The 20,333-nt window shown below is 49.5% G+C and overlaps 1 protein-coding gene across 1 annotated transcript in view; it reads left to right on the top strand.

Annotated features, from left to right (window-relative positions):
• Positions 1 to 20,333, top strand: part of VANGL1 (VANGL planar cell polarity protein 1) — a 47,220-nt gene that overhangs the window by 2,569 nt on the left and 24,318 nt on the right. The window contains exons 2-4 of the mRNA XM_040626870.1: positions 6,573 to 6,775; positions 13,826 to 13,958; positions 17,936 to 18,543. Coding sequence (XP_040482804.1) covers positions 6,705 to 6,775; positions 13,826 to 13,958; positions 17,936 to 18,543 — 812 coding nt within the window. The 5' untranslated portion in view covers positions 6,573 to 6,704. The remainder of the gene's footprint in view (positions 1 to 6,572; positions 6,776 to 13,825; positions 13,959 to 17,935; positions 18,544 to 20,333) is intronic.

Here is a 20,333-nt window from a genome sequence, read left to right as displayed (position 1 = left end):
TCATTGGACTTGGCACCATGGGATTTACAGAGGAGGTATAGTCGTCAAATCTATTTTTTGAAGCTTCAAAACCTAGCAGGGGATAAGGGGGTCACTTGAAAGAGGATCTACATCACAGAACCCTGGACACGTTAACCATTCACAGCTCTTCGGAAATCTACACCCAGCTGCCGGGGTGTTTCAGAGGTAATTAGGGCCTGGAGCCAAGAGCAGTTATTCTAGGAAGGGAAGTTGAAATCATCGGCAAAACAGGTCAAATGAGGTTGATATTTTCTTTGCTTGTGTATAGTGGCCCAGGATCGTTCATTTATAAGAGGTCGATTGTAATGTAAGTGTCACTGGGTTTGTCACAGATGCCACAAGCCCTCTGACCCCCGCGTCAGTGACCTGGATGATGTTTTATGGTTTATAGACCACGCGTTCAGCAAAATGTTGTGCAAAGCTTGCCGTACTTCTTCCCACCCGTCCTTACAACTCCAGGGTCCTCCTGATAAATGCAGTAAAACACAGTTTTTTCTGATCTGTCTGATACTCGCTTCTAACATGGGGCTGGTAAAAGGAGGCCCAGGGAACAGAATGGAAATCACTAGATGAGCTATGGTATTCATTCAGGGGAGAGTCGCACTGACCAGACAGTGTACGTGAAGTGTCATGCAAGGGATACGGAGGTCTTGTGCCATACCAAGATATTCTTCCTAACCGAAGGACTTTTACTTTACTGATAAAGAAGAACACCTAACAGTGGTGCTTTCCGTGTGCGAGGCACTATTCTAAATGGCTGTGAATTCTCTCATTTGATACCCACCATGAGCCGATAAGTAAAATATCATTCTGTTGTTAGGCTTAGGGAAACAAGGTTAAGTAACTTGATCTGAGGTTATACAGCTGATATATACCAGAGCCAGGATTTGAGCGGTGACAGTGTTAACTCCAGAACTTGTGTTCGTTGCTTCTCCTCTGTCGAAGAAGAGCTGACCGTGAACAAAATTATTTCCGTTTACATCTTCCCCTTGAGTGCCATATAACTGAAAAGGGGTACCTTGAGAAAAATGTCCCCTGCAACACATAATAAAAATAATAATTAATGGGAAAAAATAACAGAGTAAACCCTCTAGCATTATATGCGTGATGAACAGTAACATGCAGGGGGCCTGGGTGGCTCAGTTGGTTAAGCATCTGCCTTCGGCTCAGGTCATGATCTCAGGGTCCTGGGGTTGAGCCCTCCACCTGGCTCCTTGCTCAGCAGGGAGCCTGCTTCTCCCTCTCGCTCTGCTGCTCCCCTTGCTTGTGCTCTCACTCTCTCTGTCAAATAAATAAATAAAATCTTAAAAAAAAAAAAAGTAACATGCACAGTCTACATAAACATGACTATACCAGAAACTTCTTTACCTCCACTGCAGGAGCAGCGGAACGGCTCTTTAAATGCAGCCTGTGTCTCTGTACCCCTCGTGAGATAACTTTCTACCCTCCAAACCAGAGTTCCCTTAATTACTTAATAGCTGTAGGCAGAGCCGTTGATGTTTTTATAATTTCCTTTTCGTCAAGGTTAACTTGCTGTTTACCACTGTCATTACCGTAACATGTTATTTCCCTCAGATGATTTTCGGAACACTGTTTTTTTCTTTTAAGTAGTAGTCAGGTATATTTTATGTGGGTGAACTTAACTTTAGGGAAAGAGTCTCTTTGAGGCCACCGATCTTCACTTTGTTTTTAGGAAAGGGTGGCGAAGGGGGTTCTCCGTGACCTTTCTGCCCGGGGACCCCAGAAGATGCTGCCAGGCAGGCGACAGTGCAGCCCTCTCAGCACTGCCCTCCTTGGCCTTCGGAGATGTAGATGCACCAGCTCTAGCCCCGTCCTGGCCTTTGCCCCCTGCGGTCCCCCAAGCAGTGCCTGGCTGCTCCTACAGCGGGAGCTGCAGGGGTGAATGGCAGGAAGGCAGGGGGCGGTGGCTGCTCACGGTGCTCTCCCGCCTCGACTGTTGCTGACTTCTCCTTAGTGTGTCTGGAATAGAAATTTGGCCGCTGAGCGACACTGCCGTGGGAGCAGAAAGCTGGTGGTTCTGACGTCCCTGCTAACCTAATCTCAGCGTTGCTGTCCTCTCCTGGCCAACTGAGAATGGAAGATGGGCAGCCTCTAAGGTTCCCTCCACAGTGGCTCCTGTGGCCTCCACAGCCTGGGCTCTGCCGCAGAAACCCGTCCTCATCTCACGTCTATTGAGTGCCTGTTCCGTTCTAGAAGCCGTACAGGCCGTCATGAACGTGGACCCCGCCGTCTGCGAGCTTACCCTCTCTCTGGGGGGCAGGCGTGAAGTAATGATGCCCATGTGCGATGGGAAGTTGTGATGTAAAGGAAAAGGCGTGCTGTGAAGGGGCCTCCCACAGACTGAAGGATCTGGAAAGGCCTCTTGAAAGAAGCAGGCTTTAGTTGAGAGGGATGAGTAGGAGTTGGACAAAACGGGGCACGTGGAGGATATAGTAGTCATACACGGTTCTAAGGCTGCGAAGGGCCTGGAGTCCGAGAAGAAGAGTACGGGGCCCTGCAGACCAAATGGAGCGTTTTGGGTTTTATTCCAGCTGTAGTGGGACACCACGGAAGGGTTTGAAGCAGAGAAGTGACATCCACATTGTGTTATGGACCATCACCCTGGCTGCTTGGTGTGGGTCATCTCCGGGGTCAGGATGAGAGAGGGACAGTTCCAGATTCCAGGAGCCATATTTGCACCTTCATGTGACGGTCCTGTGCAGGCCAGTGCGGCAACCTATTCGATTATTACCCCGGGGAACCTGATCCTTTTCATTACTTTATTATCTTCCTGATAAGGCGTCCCTCTGACCTTATTTGAGTTCTGCTAATTTCTTGTGCACACAAGCGAACTATCTAGTAAACCTATCATTGCAGTGATAAGCTTCACCATGGTTGTTTCTGGGAACTCTGTCCAAGCTCTTTCATTGGCCCTTAAAATGAGTCCCCTCAGGATTTTGTCAGTTTGCCTCCTGTTGCTCATGCTTAATCCTTACTCAGATCTGGGACAGGAGTTGATAGCTGTGAGAGAAACAGCATGACTTAGGAGAAGGAGCCTGAGCTCAGCGTAGACGGTAGACCGGATTCCATGGGGAAACCTGCAGGCGTTGTAATACGTTAGCCCCCTGTCCACGGAGCCTGGGGGAGGTGGGTGGCTGAGCACCAGGAGAGTGAGGGGAGGCCCCTGGGGACAGACAGTACTTAGTGGCAGTGGGATGTATGGGAATCACGGGAGAGAGAGGGTATCAGAAATGACACGGGGCTGGGTGGGCGGGATTGATGGGAGGACTATATCCCCCTGGCAGAGAACACTGGAAAGAATCGGCCAGGACTCCAGAAAGCACTCGTGGGGATAATGATAATCCCAAGGGCATCCAGGGGCAGCTGAGTGGGATATGTGCACTGGGGATTTATTCTTTTAGTGTTTGTCGAGTACCTATTACGTCCAGAGTATCCTGTGGTAGGGAAACCGTAGCTCTGTCTCCAAGGAGCTTATGCTAGAGTAAATCCATGGACGGAGAAGAAACAATGGGCGAGTTTTGAGCCTTAAGGGTTAACTTGATGGGGGAGAGGGAGGAAGTGTTGGAGAAGTAGTAGCATGAGTACCGTCTGTCAGAGGATAGCCGGCCTCAGAAAGCTCTGGGAAGACAGACAAGGAGCCGTGTGTGTTCCCTTGTCATTGCTGTGTCCCAGGGTTACTTGGCGTGCTCTCCCGTGGCTGCTTGCTAAATACAGAGAGAGATGAATGCAGAAATGGGATCAGAAGGTCTAGGGAAAGGGGGACGAGGATGTGACCTTTGGAGTTGGCCCACTTACAGCTGTTTCAGTGGAATGTTGAGGGAGGAGGATTGGGGTGACAGTTGAGAGGGAGGGAGTGGCAGCATATACAGACCACCGCTTTGAGGAGTACAGGTGGGACTTGTGGGAGAACCCAGACATGGTGCTGGTAGAGTTAGGTAAAGCCTTTCCCCAGAAGGCATTTGGGAGCCCATGATTTCCTTTGAGGGACGTGCCTGGAGTTGTCTTAATGAATGGCCAGAGATTTTAATGAGGACTTGGAATGATGTCCTCTTGCAGAGGGGGAAGGGGAGTGGAGCCCGGGTTGCCATGTGCCTTATGTAGGGAGCCTGGTTTATTGCTCTCACCGACCTAGGAAGACCTCATGTTAAATGGCCTCATTTTATGGGGGGCGGGGCAACAGTGGCTCAGTGATGTTGAGACCAGGAAGTATGAATAGCACCAGCCCAGGTCTGCAGGGCCTGGGTCATCTGCCTCTGCGACACCCCAGCAGCATTTAGCCAGAATTAGCTGGAAGTGGGGACTGGAAGGGGGATGACGGGAGAGCCGGCCAAAGGTCTTCAGGGAAAGAGGCTCATGCTGGGCAGGCCTGGGGATCTTGGCTCACCTCCTGATGTAGGTGTGAGCCAGGTACAAAGCAGATGAACAAGCAGCAAAGCCCAGAGCAGAAAGGAGGTGAGAATCGAGGGCGCTGGCAGCTCGCTGAAATTGCTGGTTGAACACAGTGGGAGGCGGAGTCGGGAGCAAAGAGGATGAGTGGCTCTTGAAGCCTTCTAGGAAAGTGGAGGTGGTCCAGGAGCAAAACTCACATTCTGAAAAAATGCCACTATGTTTGTTTTCACAGCCAGCCCACAGACTAGGGGCCTCATTTGCATTTTACGGGTGGGAAACTGCCTTGCTCCGGTGCACAGCTCGTTAGCCACCCCGGGGGCTGAGATGCACAGGTGCCGTGTGGAGATGGGCTGCAGGTGGCAGGGCCAGCGGGGCACCGGCTCTGCCCTGCTCCTGTCCAAGCTTTTCTCTTGCTGAGAAAGAGGAGGTGGGACATCAGCTTTCAGAGCCTGAACGGGGAGTACTGATAGCCGCAACTCTCACTTACCCGCTGCCCCTGCTGCCCTTGCTGGGCCCGCTCGCAGCCGGAGCCCCCTTGTCTCTCCCAGCAGCCCTGGTACTCACACTTTACAGAGCTGTAGTAATTTGACCAAGGATACATAACCAATACGTGGGGAAAGCCAGGGATTGGAACCCAGCTCCAGATCCTGTATGTGTTTCCCTTCTCAGATCAGCCCTGTGATTTATCCCAGTTTGACAGATGAGGAGTGAGAGGCCGAAGAAGGCAAGCGGCTTCTCCAGGTTGTATCAGACAGCGAAGAGCTCTGGCTAGAACCCACTGCTTGCCTGGGGCTCTTGATGGCGGAGGAGGAATGAAACCATGAGTCACAACACCCAGGACAAGGGAGGCTAGCCCCGTGGTCACAGCGCCTGGAAGTGACTGCACCTCACCTCCAGACGGAATGACTCTAAGGGCAGACACCTCTGAAGCGCTGTTTGAGGCTGGGAGCTGTGTTGGTGCATGGAGGTGGCCAGGAGATTGGCTCCAGGCCTGCAGGTTGCTGGGGAGGGGGGGCTGGTCAGCGAGCCTTGGCACCCTCCCAGTAGGGGTAGGGCTGTGGCATTTGCAGCTCCTTTGTTCTCCCTTCACACTTATGTCACTGGCTCTGTTTGCAGTTTCAGCTCCCAGGTTGGGGGGAGGGGGGCGGGGGGCGGACACTGGAAGGAGGAGCCCTAATGGGCGGAGACCAGCACTGGGGTGCAGGATGCCAGGAGAGAGGAACTTGTGTGTCCCTGGCCTTTAGAAGTAAAGGCCTTAACACGTGGGGCTCAGGAATGTACTTGGAAATGTTTCCAATTTATTTTTATTGCAAAGCAATATCTAATGAAAATATGAGGGGACAGAACCAGGAGCTTGCAAAGAATGTATCACCTGCTTTCTTTCCTTTTCTGATGTTCCCTCTTAATCGCTGTGTTTACATAAGCCTTTCATATGATTGTTAAGTGTAAGGGACGTTCAGCATGTATCTACAATGCTGTAGTCTGCTTTTTAAATTTACCATTATGTTGTAAAACTTTCCATTCTTACCGATTATTTTAAACAGCTATATGGTATTTCTATGGGCGGAGGGATCGTGTTTTCCTTACCTATTCCCCTGCTTTCGGGGCATTTAGGTTATTTCTTGCTTTCTCCTGTTGTAAACAATGCAGTAATAGTTGTTCTTTTTTTAAAAAAATTAGTTCCCTAAGATAAATTCTTGTGAGCTTGGATTCCTGGTTTAAAGACATAGAGAACTTTTTTTTTTTAATTGTCTTACGGAAACTATGAGCAAAATCCCTTAAAAGCTGCTTCCCTGGGTATTGTTCTTGGAAGCAGCAAACTGGCGGTGGGGGCTGGGCACTGTCTGGGCTGTGGGATGGGAAGCCACTTCCTCCAGCCTGAGCCCATGCAGTGAGGCTGTGTCCGGGAAATGGCCAGGGGCCAGGTCTCGCCCATGTCCGGTATGCCGGCCTTAGCCCGCCCAGAACCTACCTGTCTCCCTGCTGGACACCTGGGGAAGCATTTAGCGTTCATGCGCCTTCCCTGCTTACTTGTTCTGTAACAGAGACCCCAGAGGGGAGGTGGCTGCTGTCATTTATCTTCTAGAATCTTTAGGTTGCCTTTGAAAGTTGATATCTTTTTTTCTCCCTGCTTTTCCTAGAATTTGTTCCCATCGACGAGTGACTCCTGGATCTCCAGACCCTTTGCGGTTTTCTGAGTCTAGTAGGTGAAATTCTCTCCCTCTAAGGAGAAACACTGCTGCTCCTTCCTCAAGAGCAAGCTCCCCATTGCTATGGATACCGAATCCACGTATTCTGGATATTCTTACTATTCAAGTCATTCGAAAAAATCTCACAGACAAGGGTATGTAAGCTCTTGATTGTTTCACATGTCCTTTGGGGGAGACTCGCAGGTTGGTCGAGCTTTCTAGACTTGCTTTTCAAATGGTGAAGCTGGGTTGCGGTACTGTGGCTGCTGGAGGTTCGGTCCACCAGCGTAGGAGAAGCCAAGCTTTAAGAGCATTTAACATGAGCTGGGAGTAACTATACCACCAATTTACATTTTATAGCTGCCATTACAGTTGATGACCTTAATTTCTCACAACTGATTTTAAATTAAAGTTTCTCCCTGCAGTGGAAATGTTTTTCATTTCTAAATACTTCTCATGGATGACTGTTCTCCCAAAGCTTTACCAAGAATGTAAATGAAAGTTTTAAAAAAAAGTGTTGATTTATTGCTTTCTACCTAAAGTTGCTGACTCATTGCCCGTTAGGCACTTCCCGTGAGGTTTATACACTAGGTGGTGGGATTGGCCCAGTGCCATATTTCTCTCTGATGAGTTTTCCCAGTGAACAAGCCTGGTAATGAAAACCCGCCATCCGGGGTGATGGGGCCAGACTCCCCTCCTCTGTGCAAAATGTGCAGGTCTGCACTGGTGTTTGTAGAGCCTGCTGTATTACAGACCTACGGAATGTTTGGTGAGTAAAGGAATGAGGGAATGAATGGAGGGAGAGGTTAGGAAGCCAGTTGGTGAAGTTGTAGTGCCGCCTCTTAGACTTCTCACTGTGAAATGGGTACAGCTGTCTCATGGGATTGTTGAGAGGATTCAATAAAATTGTGCATATGAAGCAGTTCACACGGCACACAGTAGGAGGTCACTAACCAGTGACTGTATTAATGCTGTTAACGGCCGTGGCATTTCAGCACCACATTCAAAAGGTCCCAACTGGCCACGGCCCAAAGGCCCAGCTGCGGCGGCAGCCCCGGGAGGGCTGGGAACGGTGCTCGTGGTGGGTGTTTCCCTGACCAAGCGGTTCCTCACACAAGCAGCTGAATGCAGAGTGGGGCTTTGTTTTGTAATGCAGCAATAAGACGTGTCCATCTAATTGCCTTATTCATCTGTGAGCCTGTCTGGGTGCACACAGGCAGCCAGAGGTCTGGAGGGATACTCTCCGAGCTGCCCGCAGCGGTCACCCACAGGGAAGGGGCTGGACACGAGATGCTGACTGATGGGAGTTTTGTTTTTGCTTTATCTTTCCGTACCCATTCAGTCTTCTACAAGGGTGTGTCTTGTAATTAAAAATCTGAATGGAATAAAGAACATAAAACAACAATTTTCACAGATTGTTTAATGACCTGAGAAATCACGTTTATGATGCCATGATATAAATAACAAGAGCCAAAACTTTGTACATTGTAATAATTCTGTCTTCTTATGAGAAGATGAATGCTAACGTTATTGGCCATGTGTGTCCTGTCTCTGAATATAGGGATTATTAAGATTATGGGTGGGTTGGTTTTTTTTTTAAACCTCCATTATTTTCTAAATTTTCATGTATTGGTCTTAAAATCATAAAAATGTGGGGAAAGGACGTGAACGAGCTCTTCCTGGAGCCTGGGTTAGCCTTTCTGGCAGGATGCTGAACAGAAGCCTGCTGAGGGAGGCCTCAGGTGACAGGCAGAGCCCAGGTCTCCGGAAAGTCAGAAGGCCTTTGGTGATCAAAGATTCATCACAAATTTCAACCAGTGGGTGAACATATCAGATTCATTCTAAAACACCAGAAACGGCCGTTTGGAAACATCCAACTGGAGAAAGCCATTCCCTTGTCAGTGTGCCAAGCTTCTGTTTTCCACACGGCAGTGACAGAAGTAGGAATTTGGGGTGCCGCTGGGGGTGCTTGGGGATGAATCGGGGACGATGCATTACAGGATTCTGAGGAGGAACCATCTCTGGTCCCCTCTGCCTACACGTGGGTCCCAACTGTCCTATGTCAGGGCCCCAGGCTCTGCTCTGTTTTTTTCTCAGGTCTCTGAGGCCCCCACAAATTGATTCAGCAGGGCTCTTGTGGTGACTGTAAGAGACAATAACTTCCAATTAAAACAGCATGAGGAACTCTTAGTGCCTTCTTGGACCCATGTGGAAAGTACTTGGCAAATGGTAGTACAAGCTGAGCCTTTTAATAAAGTAATCAAGGAGTATTACTGAATGCCTTTTCAGAAAAGCTCTGGGTGGAAGGGATGGCCATTAGAGATTCCGTGGGTTCTTGAGGGAAAAACAACACCCGCATGCGGTGAATTCTCTGAGGGCCCTGTAAGGCCTAGTAGCTAACTACGGGGCAAAGCTTGTGGTCTGTACATGGTGTGTGTCGGGGCATAAAGAAGATTAAGTGGTAAGAATACCCCTCACTGGTGTGTAAGCAGGCCCTAGACCCAGTCAAGGGTATGGCATTCCCCAGGAGGGTTCCCATGAGGGCTGTTCTGCTCAGGGATTTGTCAGGAATTTGAATGGAAACATAGAAAAGGGGAGGAACCTTGCTTTTGGTAATTGTAGTAGACCTCTCACCCAGAGAGGAATAATGAAGTGCAGCAAACTCGATATGCCCAGTGACGCCGTGATCATCTTTGGGGGACTGGCTGGGTTCTAAACAGATGACAACTGACTCTTTTCCAACAAAGAGGTCAGCGGTCTGGTTTTGTGATGTCTGCTCTCTCCAGAGGGTGTCCAGTTAGTCAGCTTGCTGGGACAATGGTGTAGACTTCAGCCGACCTTGCCTTACCTTTGAGCCCGATGTAGCAGTTTGCTGGGTCACATACAGCAGCAGCCAGCGATGCTAAGGAACATTTGGTGGGTGCCTGCGAGGACCCTCACCCTGGCCCCCATTCCTCATGGCAGTCCTAGAACCGCGGGAGGTGGTACCCCCATTCAGGTGATGGAACGGGAGGTGTGGAGAGGCAGTGTTGTTTGCCTGACGTTACAAGGCTAGCAGGTGCCCTTGGCAGGTTTCAGGCCTGACTTCTTGGTCCTTTGGAAGCCCAGGCTCCCGCTGGGCTGTGCTAGATGGGGAGTAACTGGTAGGGGAATGAGGCGGGGCGGGGAGGGGGTAGAGAACTCACGTGACTAATATGCTGAAATGCCCAATGTCTGAAATGAACAAAAGAGAGTGGCCAGAGTGCGGAGGGAATTGGCACTTTTGTTTACAGGCGGCCTCAGAGTCCGTTTGCACTGTGCCCAGCCCTCCCACCCGAGTCTGATACGAGCCAGAGGAAGCAGCCAGGCAGCCCCGCCGTCAGCAGGGCAAGGACAGGTAGTGGGTGGTGGTGGAGAAGGAAAGGGAGGAGTGACTGGTGGGGCCGGCTTTCCCCAAATAGAAATAGACCAACAACAGAAACAGCTAAATAGTCTTCCCAGGAAATGCCGACTGTAGTGGGAAGGGAACAGGAATCGATGGGGGTTCTGGCTGGAATGAGGGGTTTTACAGCAGCCCCAATGGCCTAGCTCTGGAATCGTCTAAATACATGGGTTTACACACACACGCACACACAGACACGCACACACACACACACACACACACACACGTGCAGGTATGGCCACCTGCCTGGGCCTCCTGCGTGCTGTTTCTTGCTCTTCCCACCCTCTCGCCTGCACACGCACAAGCACAGATACACTGATCTGTGCCCTTACGGGCAGAGGGTGCATGGACACAGACTCCGAGGTAAAGATACAGCGATTCCTGTGGCTGGCATACCTGCCCGGCAAAGGCACACTGGGGATCCCTACCACTCGGGCAGAGCGGGAGACACTCCCCAGTGTGCATGGGGTTGTAACAGCCCTTTTGTAGTTTGATAGCCATATACCCCCCCCCACCTCTCTTGTTTCCACTCTCAGACCCCATGAACTGATTGTCTTCACCCCTGGGAAGCCCTTGCCCAGAATACACTTGGCACTTGCTTGGAGTCCCAGCGTGGGGAGCTGTCGAGATGAATGTGTGGGCTCCTTGTGCAGTGAAGCAGCCATCCTGTGGCCCGAGCTCTGCACCCTGGATAACACTGAACGGCAGTGTTTTTGTTGGGCTTCTCTATTTAGTACTGGCTCAGACACCTTCCCGGAGCAGTAATTCATGACCGGTGATTTTTATAAAAGCTGCGTGACAGGTCTTGCTCCTTGGACAACAGGGACCGGCACAAGGCTGATGCACACCGAGGCTGAGTCTGATGCATGCTGGCCTGAGCCTCTCCCCAGCCTCATCCACTGAATGCTGTTTTAATACAGAAGCCACTCTATACCTCGTTGTACAGCTGAGCATTACGCTTACCTCTCTGCGCCCATTATTGAGCTCCTGCTGTATATAGGCATTTCACAAACAGCCAGACTTCCCAGCACTCACGCCCACAGCCCTCTCCCCAGGAGCATTTGGGTGGAAGAACCGTGGGGAAAGTTTCTTGGACCACCTGCATCCTGATCACCTGGTGTGCTGGTGAAAATGCAGATTCCTCTTGTCTCCCTTCCAGAATTCCCTAGGGGCGGGGCCAGTGACTCTGCACTTAAATCCCCACCCCGGGTGGTGTCTCTGCACACTCAGGTGTGAGAAGCAGTGGTCTCGGGTTTCTGGCTCTGGTGGATGAGGAAACCTTCCCAGGGTTATCAGATAATAGGCTTCTATCTGGTTTACCAGATGTCACCAAGGGAATGGTTCAGGCTATCCCTTCTCCTTTGGATGTCATTGGGCCCTTTAAGAGCCAGGTGGGGTGGGCCAGGGGTCAGAGTGATGGCTGGCCCTGGAGAGGCAGTTTCCAGCCCTGGGTGTGTCCCCTACCTGCTTTCTGCCTTGGCCATGGTAAGGCTCCAGTATGTGGCATTCAGTGAAAGAATTTTGATTTCCAGTGGAATTTGTGCTGTCACAGGATTTGACCCAGGGGACTAGTGAATAGATAGACGGGGTTAGGGGAGCACATGACTTGGCTGATGACAGAAAAAGTTGAGAGCTGGGGGAGCAGTTAGGGGTGATGGAAACACAAGATAGAAGAGGAGGCTCCTGGGTCTGGCTGATGGAGGCCCTGGGAAGCAGGGGTTCTAGACTGCATCCACACAGGTCATCCTGAAGACGGCCTAGGCACCTGGGAAGCCTCTCCCAAATTGTTTATTGTTTCTCACACTGGGGCCTTTTGAAGTGATTGTCGTTGGCAGCCCAGAGCGTTGGGCTCATCGCATTGTGCTGTCCAAGTTCACAGTGCGTTTGTGGCTGCCAGCAGTAACCCCGCAGGCAGATTTCAGAGCTCCGGCAGTTCAAGTAGAGGGCGTCAGGAAGAGCATTAGGAATATTCGTACTACCGGGTCTTCCAGTTGCTCTTCAGATCAGTGCAGCATAGCGAGCGTGAATCCAGGTGGTGGGAGCAGACCTGGGGTCACGACTTCGGCAACTTAGTTAACCTCCGTGAGCCTCAGTCTCTTCATCTCTAAAGTGGGGACAAGACTACTGGCCTCATACGGTTATTGTTAGGATCGATGAAATTAACATCATAGAGCACCTAGTGAAGTGCTCTCTAAATTGGAGTGGGGAGTGGAATGATTGGCATTGATAGATACATCTCTTGGTAAACCGTTTTTCTGCTGTTCCCCTGGTTACCTGGTTAAACTGAAACACCCAGGTTGATCGGAACACATGTATTTCTAGACTCTAATTTAGCAGTTGATTGGGATGATGAGTGATGCCCTAGAAATTAGAAATGCTCTCACTGAGAGTGTCTGGGACCGAGGCCGCCTCCCTGCTCTTTGAAGGAGCTAACCAGTGCTTATCCTAGAGAGGCGCTGATAAGGTCGGAGTGTGCCCACAGGAAGTCTGCATGTGATTTTGTTGGCTAAGTAGCAGGTTATTAGGAGACGCACTACGGAGGGGAAGGAGTTGGACTATGTTAATAGTTCCTTCTACATCTCTGAGGCCCCTGTACCGAGCTCTGCATACATTATCTGTGTGGTATTATCATTATCCCCATTTCACAGAGAGGAAACTGAGGTTTTCAGAATAACTTGTGCAAGGTCACACGTCTAATAGGGGCAGAACTGAGATCTGACTCTTGTCCCCAAAGTCTGTGTGTGCAGTGCTCTGTCCTGCCTGGGCGACCGTGGGAATGAGAGCAGGTGTTTGAAGGGAGGACTGATGTCAAGGCAGCCTCTAAGACAGGAGGTTGAGGGAACTTACTCTTGGCCCCCGATGGACAGGCTCCTTCTGTGGGGCTCCTGGACTGACTGTTCACAGTTGGGGGACAGGAGTGCCAGTTTCCATAGGTGGTTCATGGCCAGGTTGTCACTTCTGAGCTTCGCGGTGGATTCCTTTCGTAATTTCAAGATTGACCTGTGGCAGGGTGCTCTCGCAGTTACCCTGGAAGACCGCCCAGGAAGTTCATCTGGGGTAAAATGAGGCAGCAGCCTGCTTTCCTCAGGAAGCCTGAAAACACACACACATGCACACATGCACCTTTTGGTATCATTTGTCCAGGCTTTTATCGTTCCTCTGGGTGCCTTTGAATTCAGCCAGAACCTATGGGAATGACTTTGAATTTGTAGGAATGAGAAGTAAATGCTTCTTTGTACTGGTTTTGAATTTCCTTTCTTCTCAGCTTGTCCAAAGGTGTAGGGTGACAACATGGCCCAGATTTTTTTGGACAGACCAAAGCGTAAATATTTTGCAGTGTTGTCCCCACAAGAAAGCCCTAGAAAATAAATTTAGGCAAATTATAACCAAATCAAGTCAGTAATTTTACAGTAAAATTTTACAGTAAAAATTTACAGCTACAGAAATTCTAAAATTCACAATTTTAGGCTTTGAAAAAAATCTATTTTCAATTCCACTGTTGAGGGAGGAGTGACAGTCTTTGTTTTGGGTCTTGGAATGGCAGAAAGAAAATACTAAGTAGGGAGTAAAAATGAGCTTACTCCTTGCGGGGGGGAGGCTTGGGTGAGTATTGGCACTGTGTGTGCGTGTGTGTGTGTGTGTGTGTGTGTGTGTGTGTGTGTGTGTGTGTCTATATATGTGTGTATAGAATTGTCCTAAACTCAAAATGAAACGTATAATCTATTCCGATGAGAGGTGAGTCACACGGTATAAATGTGCTAGCTGATGATCTTTTTTTTTTCAGGGAGAGAAATAGAGAGAGACACAAATCGCCCCGGAATAAAGATGGCAGAGGGTCAGAAAAATCTGTCACCATTCAAGCTCCCACCGGAGAGCCCCTGTTGGGAAATGAGTCTACTCGGACGGAGGAAGTTCAGGTAAGGATCAAAGGCAGTCTGTAAGCACGCTGCCCCTGGATCAAGACTCTTTTCAGTAAATGTTTTCCTAAGTCTTGTTGCAGTAGGTTCTCTTGGGTTTTTATCTTTATTTTTCTAGCATGGTAATTAGTTTATCTATGTCGCGTGGTTTCTCGTTGGTCTAAGGACAGCTCTTCCTGCCACTGGCTACCTTGGGGATTCTTCTGAAGTGTGATTGGTTGGCCTGCTTGGAATGGTGTTGAAAAGAAGCCGGCCAGGCTGATGACAGGGCAGAGAAAGGGAAAGTTACAGGCTGTCGTCTCCGGGGACGTGTTCCAAAGTGGAACAGTACGCCAGGGAAGGAAACTCTCTCCAGAAGCCCCGAGTACTGTGGGGAACAAGAGGTTCAGAGAGCCCAGACTGACCACTACGGGTTATATGAAGTAAATCGGGCGGGCTCCACTTAGAAGCCTGACAGGGGTGAATGAAATAGGCCCAGGGTCACAGAGAAGGGAGGGGCCAGAAGGTTTCAGGCAAGCTTGGTGGGGGTGGGGGGTGAGCAGCAGCACCCTGCATGGCACATCGTTATCAGGGCCATGGCGTGGAGCGATGGGGTCTGTAGCTAACTGGAGAAGGCAGCTCCTCTCTCAGAGGAGCTCAGGAAGGCAGGAATTCAGTGCTCCTGGGTCTAGTGGCATTTAAGAAAAGCTGGAAATTAGGATTTTTGTGAAATCAGCCCATTTTTAAATATTGGCAATGTATTAATTTTTAAAAGACACTGTGTGGGTTCTTCTCACTGGGTCCTAACTGTCTGGCAGCCCACCTGATCTAAATAAACATCCGAGCTGTCCTCAGAAACATGTTTGCATGCCCTGCACAGCTCCTGAAATGTATGCATGGCCAGCCGTGGCCCCCAAGAAACCCCGACGTACGCTCACACAGGCAGGTACACACACGTATGCATTTATAAGCAGATAGATGGACTGAAATCGGAATTCCTCCGAGCACATGAGGGGCTCTTGGGTCCCCAAGCCCAGCTGTGGGATGAACGTGGAGTTTGTCCAGTGAGGAGTACATGTTGTCAGTCCTTACCGTTGCGCTACCTGCCATGGCCCTGGGAGGGCCAGAGGGATGGTTGGATGGTCGGGGCTAATCCCAAGATCGGACACCTTGAAGCGTTGTGCGCGGGTGGGGTCAGTTTCCTTCTAGATGAGGATTCAGAGGTGCTGGGGGCCCACTGTGAGGGCATCTTTTTTTGCAGCTTCTCCACATCTTGTGGCTCACTGGGAAGCTGTATTGGGAAGCTGTTGGTGTTTACACCAAGTTGATGTGGTGGGAAAAGCATGGAAATGGGCATTTGGAGGCTGTGTTTCTCAGTAACTCAGTGACCTAGGGCAGTCCTGACTTTTGTGGCTCTCGGGCTCTTTAGTGGAGATCTTGGGTATCAGATTAGAGGATCTCAGATCCTTTCTGTTCTTAAGAACCCCAAGCTTAAGAGGACCCTTTGGACATCTATATTTTTTATGTATATCCATTCTCAAAATGTATAGGGGATGTAATTCGCAGCTCTTTGGTGGGTAAAAGGGTGAATAGTTAAATCATAGCAGTGCAGTGGTCAACAAGATGACCATGAGATACTAGTAATAATTTCTTCCACATTGATCATCAACTGAATATTAGGCCCAGTACAAAACATGGAATCTGGTATTTGCCCTTCACTCTTTCAGAGTTTTACCAAGTAAATTATTTTATGAACTTACCTTATATTACAATGAGTTGTCAGTCTTTGAATTTGTGGCTATTTTTTCCCCTATTGGTGATTTTTTTTAATTGAAGTCAGTCGACGCACAGAGACATGAACCAGATCTAAAGTGTATAGTTTGAGAAGTTCAAACGGCAGAATAAACCCATGTAATGTGTACTGTCTCTATATATATATGTATTTTTTTATTACTCTACAAAATCTCTTATGTTCTTCCCAATCAATTCCTGTCCCCACCCCCACCTCTCCAAGACAAACCCTGTTTTGATCTCTATCACTGTAGATTAGTTTTGCCTGTTTTAGAACTTAATATAATTGGGATCATACTCTTTTGTTTCGGACTTTTCCCAGTCAGCCTAATGATTTTGAGACTTACCCATGTTTTGGTGAGTTTTAGCAATTCATCCTTTTTTTTTTTTTTTAAAGATTTTTTATTTATTTATTCGACAGAGTTAGCGACAGCCAGCGAGAGAGGGAACACAAGCAGGGGAGTGGGAGAGGAAGAAGCAGGCTCCCAGCGGAGGAGCCTGATGTGGGGCTCGATCCCATAATGCCAGGATCACGCCCTGAGCCGAAGGCAGACGCTTAACTGCTGTGCCACCCAAGTGCCCCAGCAATTCATCCTTTTTAATATTTGCTGAGGAATATTCTGTTATATGAATTTATTACCCGTTCTCCTGGTGGATAGGTATCTGAGGTGTGCCATTTTGGACTATCACGAATAAAGCTGTTAAGAACATTCTGACACAGGTCTTCTTGCAGACATTATGTTTACATTTATTTTGGATAAAAACCTGGGATTGGAATTTCTGGATCATACATTTGAGCATATAGTTGAATTTATATGACACCGCCAGGTCCATTTTCAAGAGTGATGGTACCATTTTAAGCCTCCCTCAGCCGTGTGTGAGAGTCTTGGTGGCTTCTGGCTGTTGTCCTAGAGAGTCATTTATTTCATGGTATGTGACACTTGCAACTAACTTTCCAAGTTGAAGAACTCTTTATTCATAGGTCAAGACCTTTGCACCGCCAGCACTCCTTGCTGTAGCCTGTACATTCATAAATCCTATTTTTCTGATCATTACTAGATATAAGGTTATTGTTGGGTCATTGGAATCCCTATCTTGCTGATTCAGCTGTCAGCTTACACTAGATTTTTCTAAGTTGGTGTCTTCCACATGAATTTCACCCGGCTTGCCCCTACATCGGACTGTTTTTTCCAAGTTAAATCATATACACCAATCTCTGAGGCAAAACCTCTTTGGACCCCCTGTGGCTTTCATTGCCTTCTTGCTGTCTTGTTGCTTCGTAGTGGAGTCAGGGTTGCCAGCAAAACAGCAGAATTGTTTAAAAATCCTAAACACCGGATCTTGTTCAATAAAGGGACTGATCGGTCCTACTGGAAACTACCTCAGGGTTTAAAAGGAGAGAGAAAGCCAGAAAGTCAAAGACACATTGCAATAGCCTGGGAGTTCTGTGCCCTCGATGTTCAGCGTATCATGAGAACGTGTGTTTGGGGAGGAATTTTTGAGCTGTCCTGGCCAGCAGTACTTGAATTTGCATGGTGTGCTCAATGAGAAACATGGTCAAAGAGTGCTTGACACTGATAATTATTAAAAAGAACCCAAACCAAAAACTAGCTATAGGTCAGCTGTGATTTCTACGTATAGCTTTTCAGAGCTGCTGGAGGGCATTATAATACCCCACTTCCAGAACTTGGATTTTGTCAGCCTTTTTAACCCAGCCATGACCTGAGAAGAGAATGCAGAGTCTTCTTCCACCATAGGTGAGCCCTCTTATGTTAGTCTCGCAGCGGGATTGCTTACTGCGGGGCCCAGAGCCTCTCCAGAGATTCCAGCATTCTTGTCCAGGATTCCTGTTTCTGGGCAGGAGTTTCTCTAGATGGTCTTACGCTGTGTTTACTGGACCATTTTTCTGTTTTCTGCCACAAATTGAAGCGGGGGCTGAGGACAGGGGCTGTGTCTCGCTCTCCTTGCCTCCCCAGTGCCTGGCCTGGAGCGTGGCATACAGTGGGCACTCACGTGGTTACTGGTGAGTGGATGAAGGTTCACAGTTCCTGTATTTGAAGGGCTCAGCTTCCATGTTCTAGGGTTGCCCGTGGGTGTGGGTTGGTTCGGGGAGGTGGGCCCTCTGTGTGTCCCAGTGCTGGCTTTGTGACTTTCACTAGTGCCCTGCTGCCTGCTGCCCTTCGCGCTCACTGTTCTCTCCCCATCAGGATGACAACTGGGGAGAGACCACGACGGCCATCACGGGCACGTCCGAGCACAGCATATCGCAGGAGGACATTGCCAGGATCAGCAAGGACATGGAGGACAGCGTGGGGCTGGATTGCAAGCGCTACCTGGGCCTCACCGTGGCCTCGGTCCTCGGACTTCTAGTGTTCCTCACCCCCGTCGCCTTCATCCTGTTACCCCCCATCCTGTGGAGGGACGAGCTGGAGCCCTGTGGCACCATCTGCGAGGGACTCTTCATTTCCGTGGCATTCAAGCTCCTCATTCTGCTCATCGGGACCTGGGCGCTCTTCTTCCGCAAGCAGAGGGCCGACGTGCCACGAGTATTTGTGTTCCGCGCCCTTTTGCTGGTCCTCATCTTCCTTTTTGTGGTTTCCTATTGGCTGTTCTACGGGGTCCGCATCTTGGACTCGCGGGACCGGAACTACCAGGGCATCGTGCAGTACGCCGTGTCCCTCGTGGACGCGCTCCTCTTCATCCACTACCTGGCCATCGTCCTGCTGGAGCTCAGGCAGCTGCAGCCCATGTTCACGCTGCAGGTGGTCCGCTCCACTGACGGCGAGTCCCGGTTCTACAGCCTGGGACACCTGAGGTAAGGGGCGCATTCGAGAGGCAGAAGTGATTGCGGCCTGACATCATATGATGCTGGCAGACAGCACGTGAGGGGTAAAGACAGGTGCCGGGTGCCGGGTGCCGGGCCCAGGGGCTGACTCCTTTCTTCAGGTTTTGGGAGGAGCTCTGTGTGTGTGTGTGTGTGGAGGGGGTGTCCCCGTCCATTGACTTTCCTGACTGCTGGGTGGGGTGACACCATTGCTGGCTTCATTCAGGTTGGACTCTTACTGGGCCAGCTCTCAAACTCGGCAGCTCCTTGGAGGGATGGAGAGGGAATGCATCGTGACGGCTGCTGGCCTTGCCCCTGAAGTTGCCCGGTGAACAGTGAACAAAGTGACCAGCCCCTCCAGTTTGCTCAGAATGCTACATCTATTTTATACCCTTGTCCTGCTGGAATTGTTCCTCCTTCCTTTCTGTTTTCCACTCTCAGAGGTGTCTGGTTTTGGCACTAAATGATATGGCCACCCTAGGGGCCCTCAGTAAAGAATCAGGTGCAGGTTAGAGACCCCAGACTTGTGAGAGTTGAGTGTCTTGGATGTATACACATAATAAAGTTAGAAGTACATCGAGATGTCGTACTTCAAATCTATGCGTGCAGTCTATTTTGTGGTTAACTAAAAAAGGGATAATTGTATTTTATTTTATTTATTTTCATTTATCTTGAGGTAAGCACTTTGTATAGATTGTCAACATTTAGTCTTCATAGAACGCTTTGATTTAGGTATTATTCATCCCCGTGCTACAGATGAGGAAATGGGGGATTAAGGGATTTAAGCAATTTGTAGAAAATAACATGGCGGGCCTCATTTAGGTTTTACCCAGTTGTCACGAAGCTGGGCTTCAGTTAACGCCCCCATTATGGCATCTCTCACTTACGTGTTTCTCCAGAGGGTTGGTGGTTTTTTTGGGTTTTTGGCCATTAATGTTATTTCAGTTTTATTTTATTTGTTCGCTATTACAAGCACAGCCGTTATGATCAGGATTGTGATTGTTCGGGATTCCTGGTGCACACGGGCAGAAGCTTTCCTAGATGGTCTTACTTTGTGTTTACTGGACCATTTCTGTCTGTTTTCTGCCACAAATTGAGGTGGGGGCTAAAGATGGGGGCTGTGTCTCGCTCTCCTTGCCTCCCCAGTGCCTGGAGCATGGCATATCATGGGCATTCACGTGGTTGCTGGTGAGTGGATCACCTGGGATGGCTGAGTTTGCCATCTCCTTGGGCTCTCCTGCCTCCTCCGGCAATACGCGCCGATGTGTGTAACCTGCTTGACACATGGTGAGCGCTTAGTTAATTGTGGCCATTAGGACCTGTGATCGTGTAACTGGTAAAGCAGCCAGGACCAGCAAGGCCACCCTACTGGGTATCAGAACAATGGGCTTTGTCATATTTTTGGCTGGGACACAAGAAGGTGGCCCAGCCCTGGTTTGGAGTTGGGTCACGCTGCCAAACCGTCTCGGTGTTGGCACGCACCCTCTTTCATTCCTCTGGCTTAGCTTGTACTCCCCGAGGACTGGGTGGTTTAGCACTGGAAGCGGCTGCCATCCTGACCGGTCCTTGGAAGGAGTCAGTGTGTGAGTCATGTGCTCTGCACAGCAGAATCGTATGTCTCCGAGTCCTTTGCAGATGCCTGTGGGGCTCTGAAGGCAAGGAAGTCACTGCTGCTTATTCATCTCTGCTTTCTTTTCCCCCTTTTCTGGTGGACAATGGCCAGCTGACTTGCATTCAAAATCTGCCCCATGCAGAGCCCGGCCCTGGGGGGCTCCTGAGAC

The sequence above is a fragment of the Ursus maritimus genome, unplaced genomic scaffold, assembly GCF_017311325.1.
Source record: "Ursus maritimus isolate PB19 unplaced genomic scaffold, ASM1731132v1 scaffold_12, whole genome shotgun sequence".
NCBI lineage: Eukaryota > Metazoa > Chordata > Mammalia > Carnivora > Ursidae > Ursus > Ursus maritimus.
Note: the sequence above shows the minus strand (reverse complement) of the source record. Positions and strands in the feature narration are given on the sequence as shown.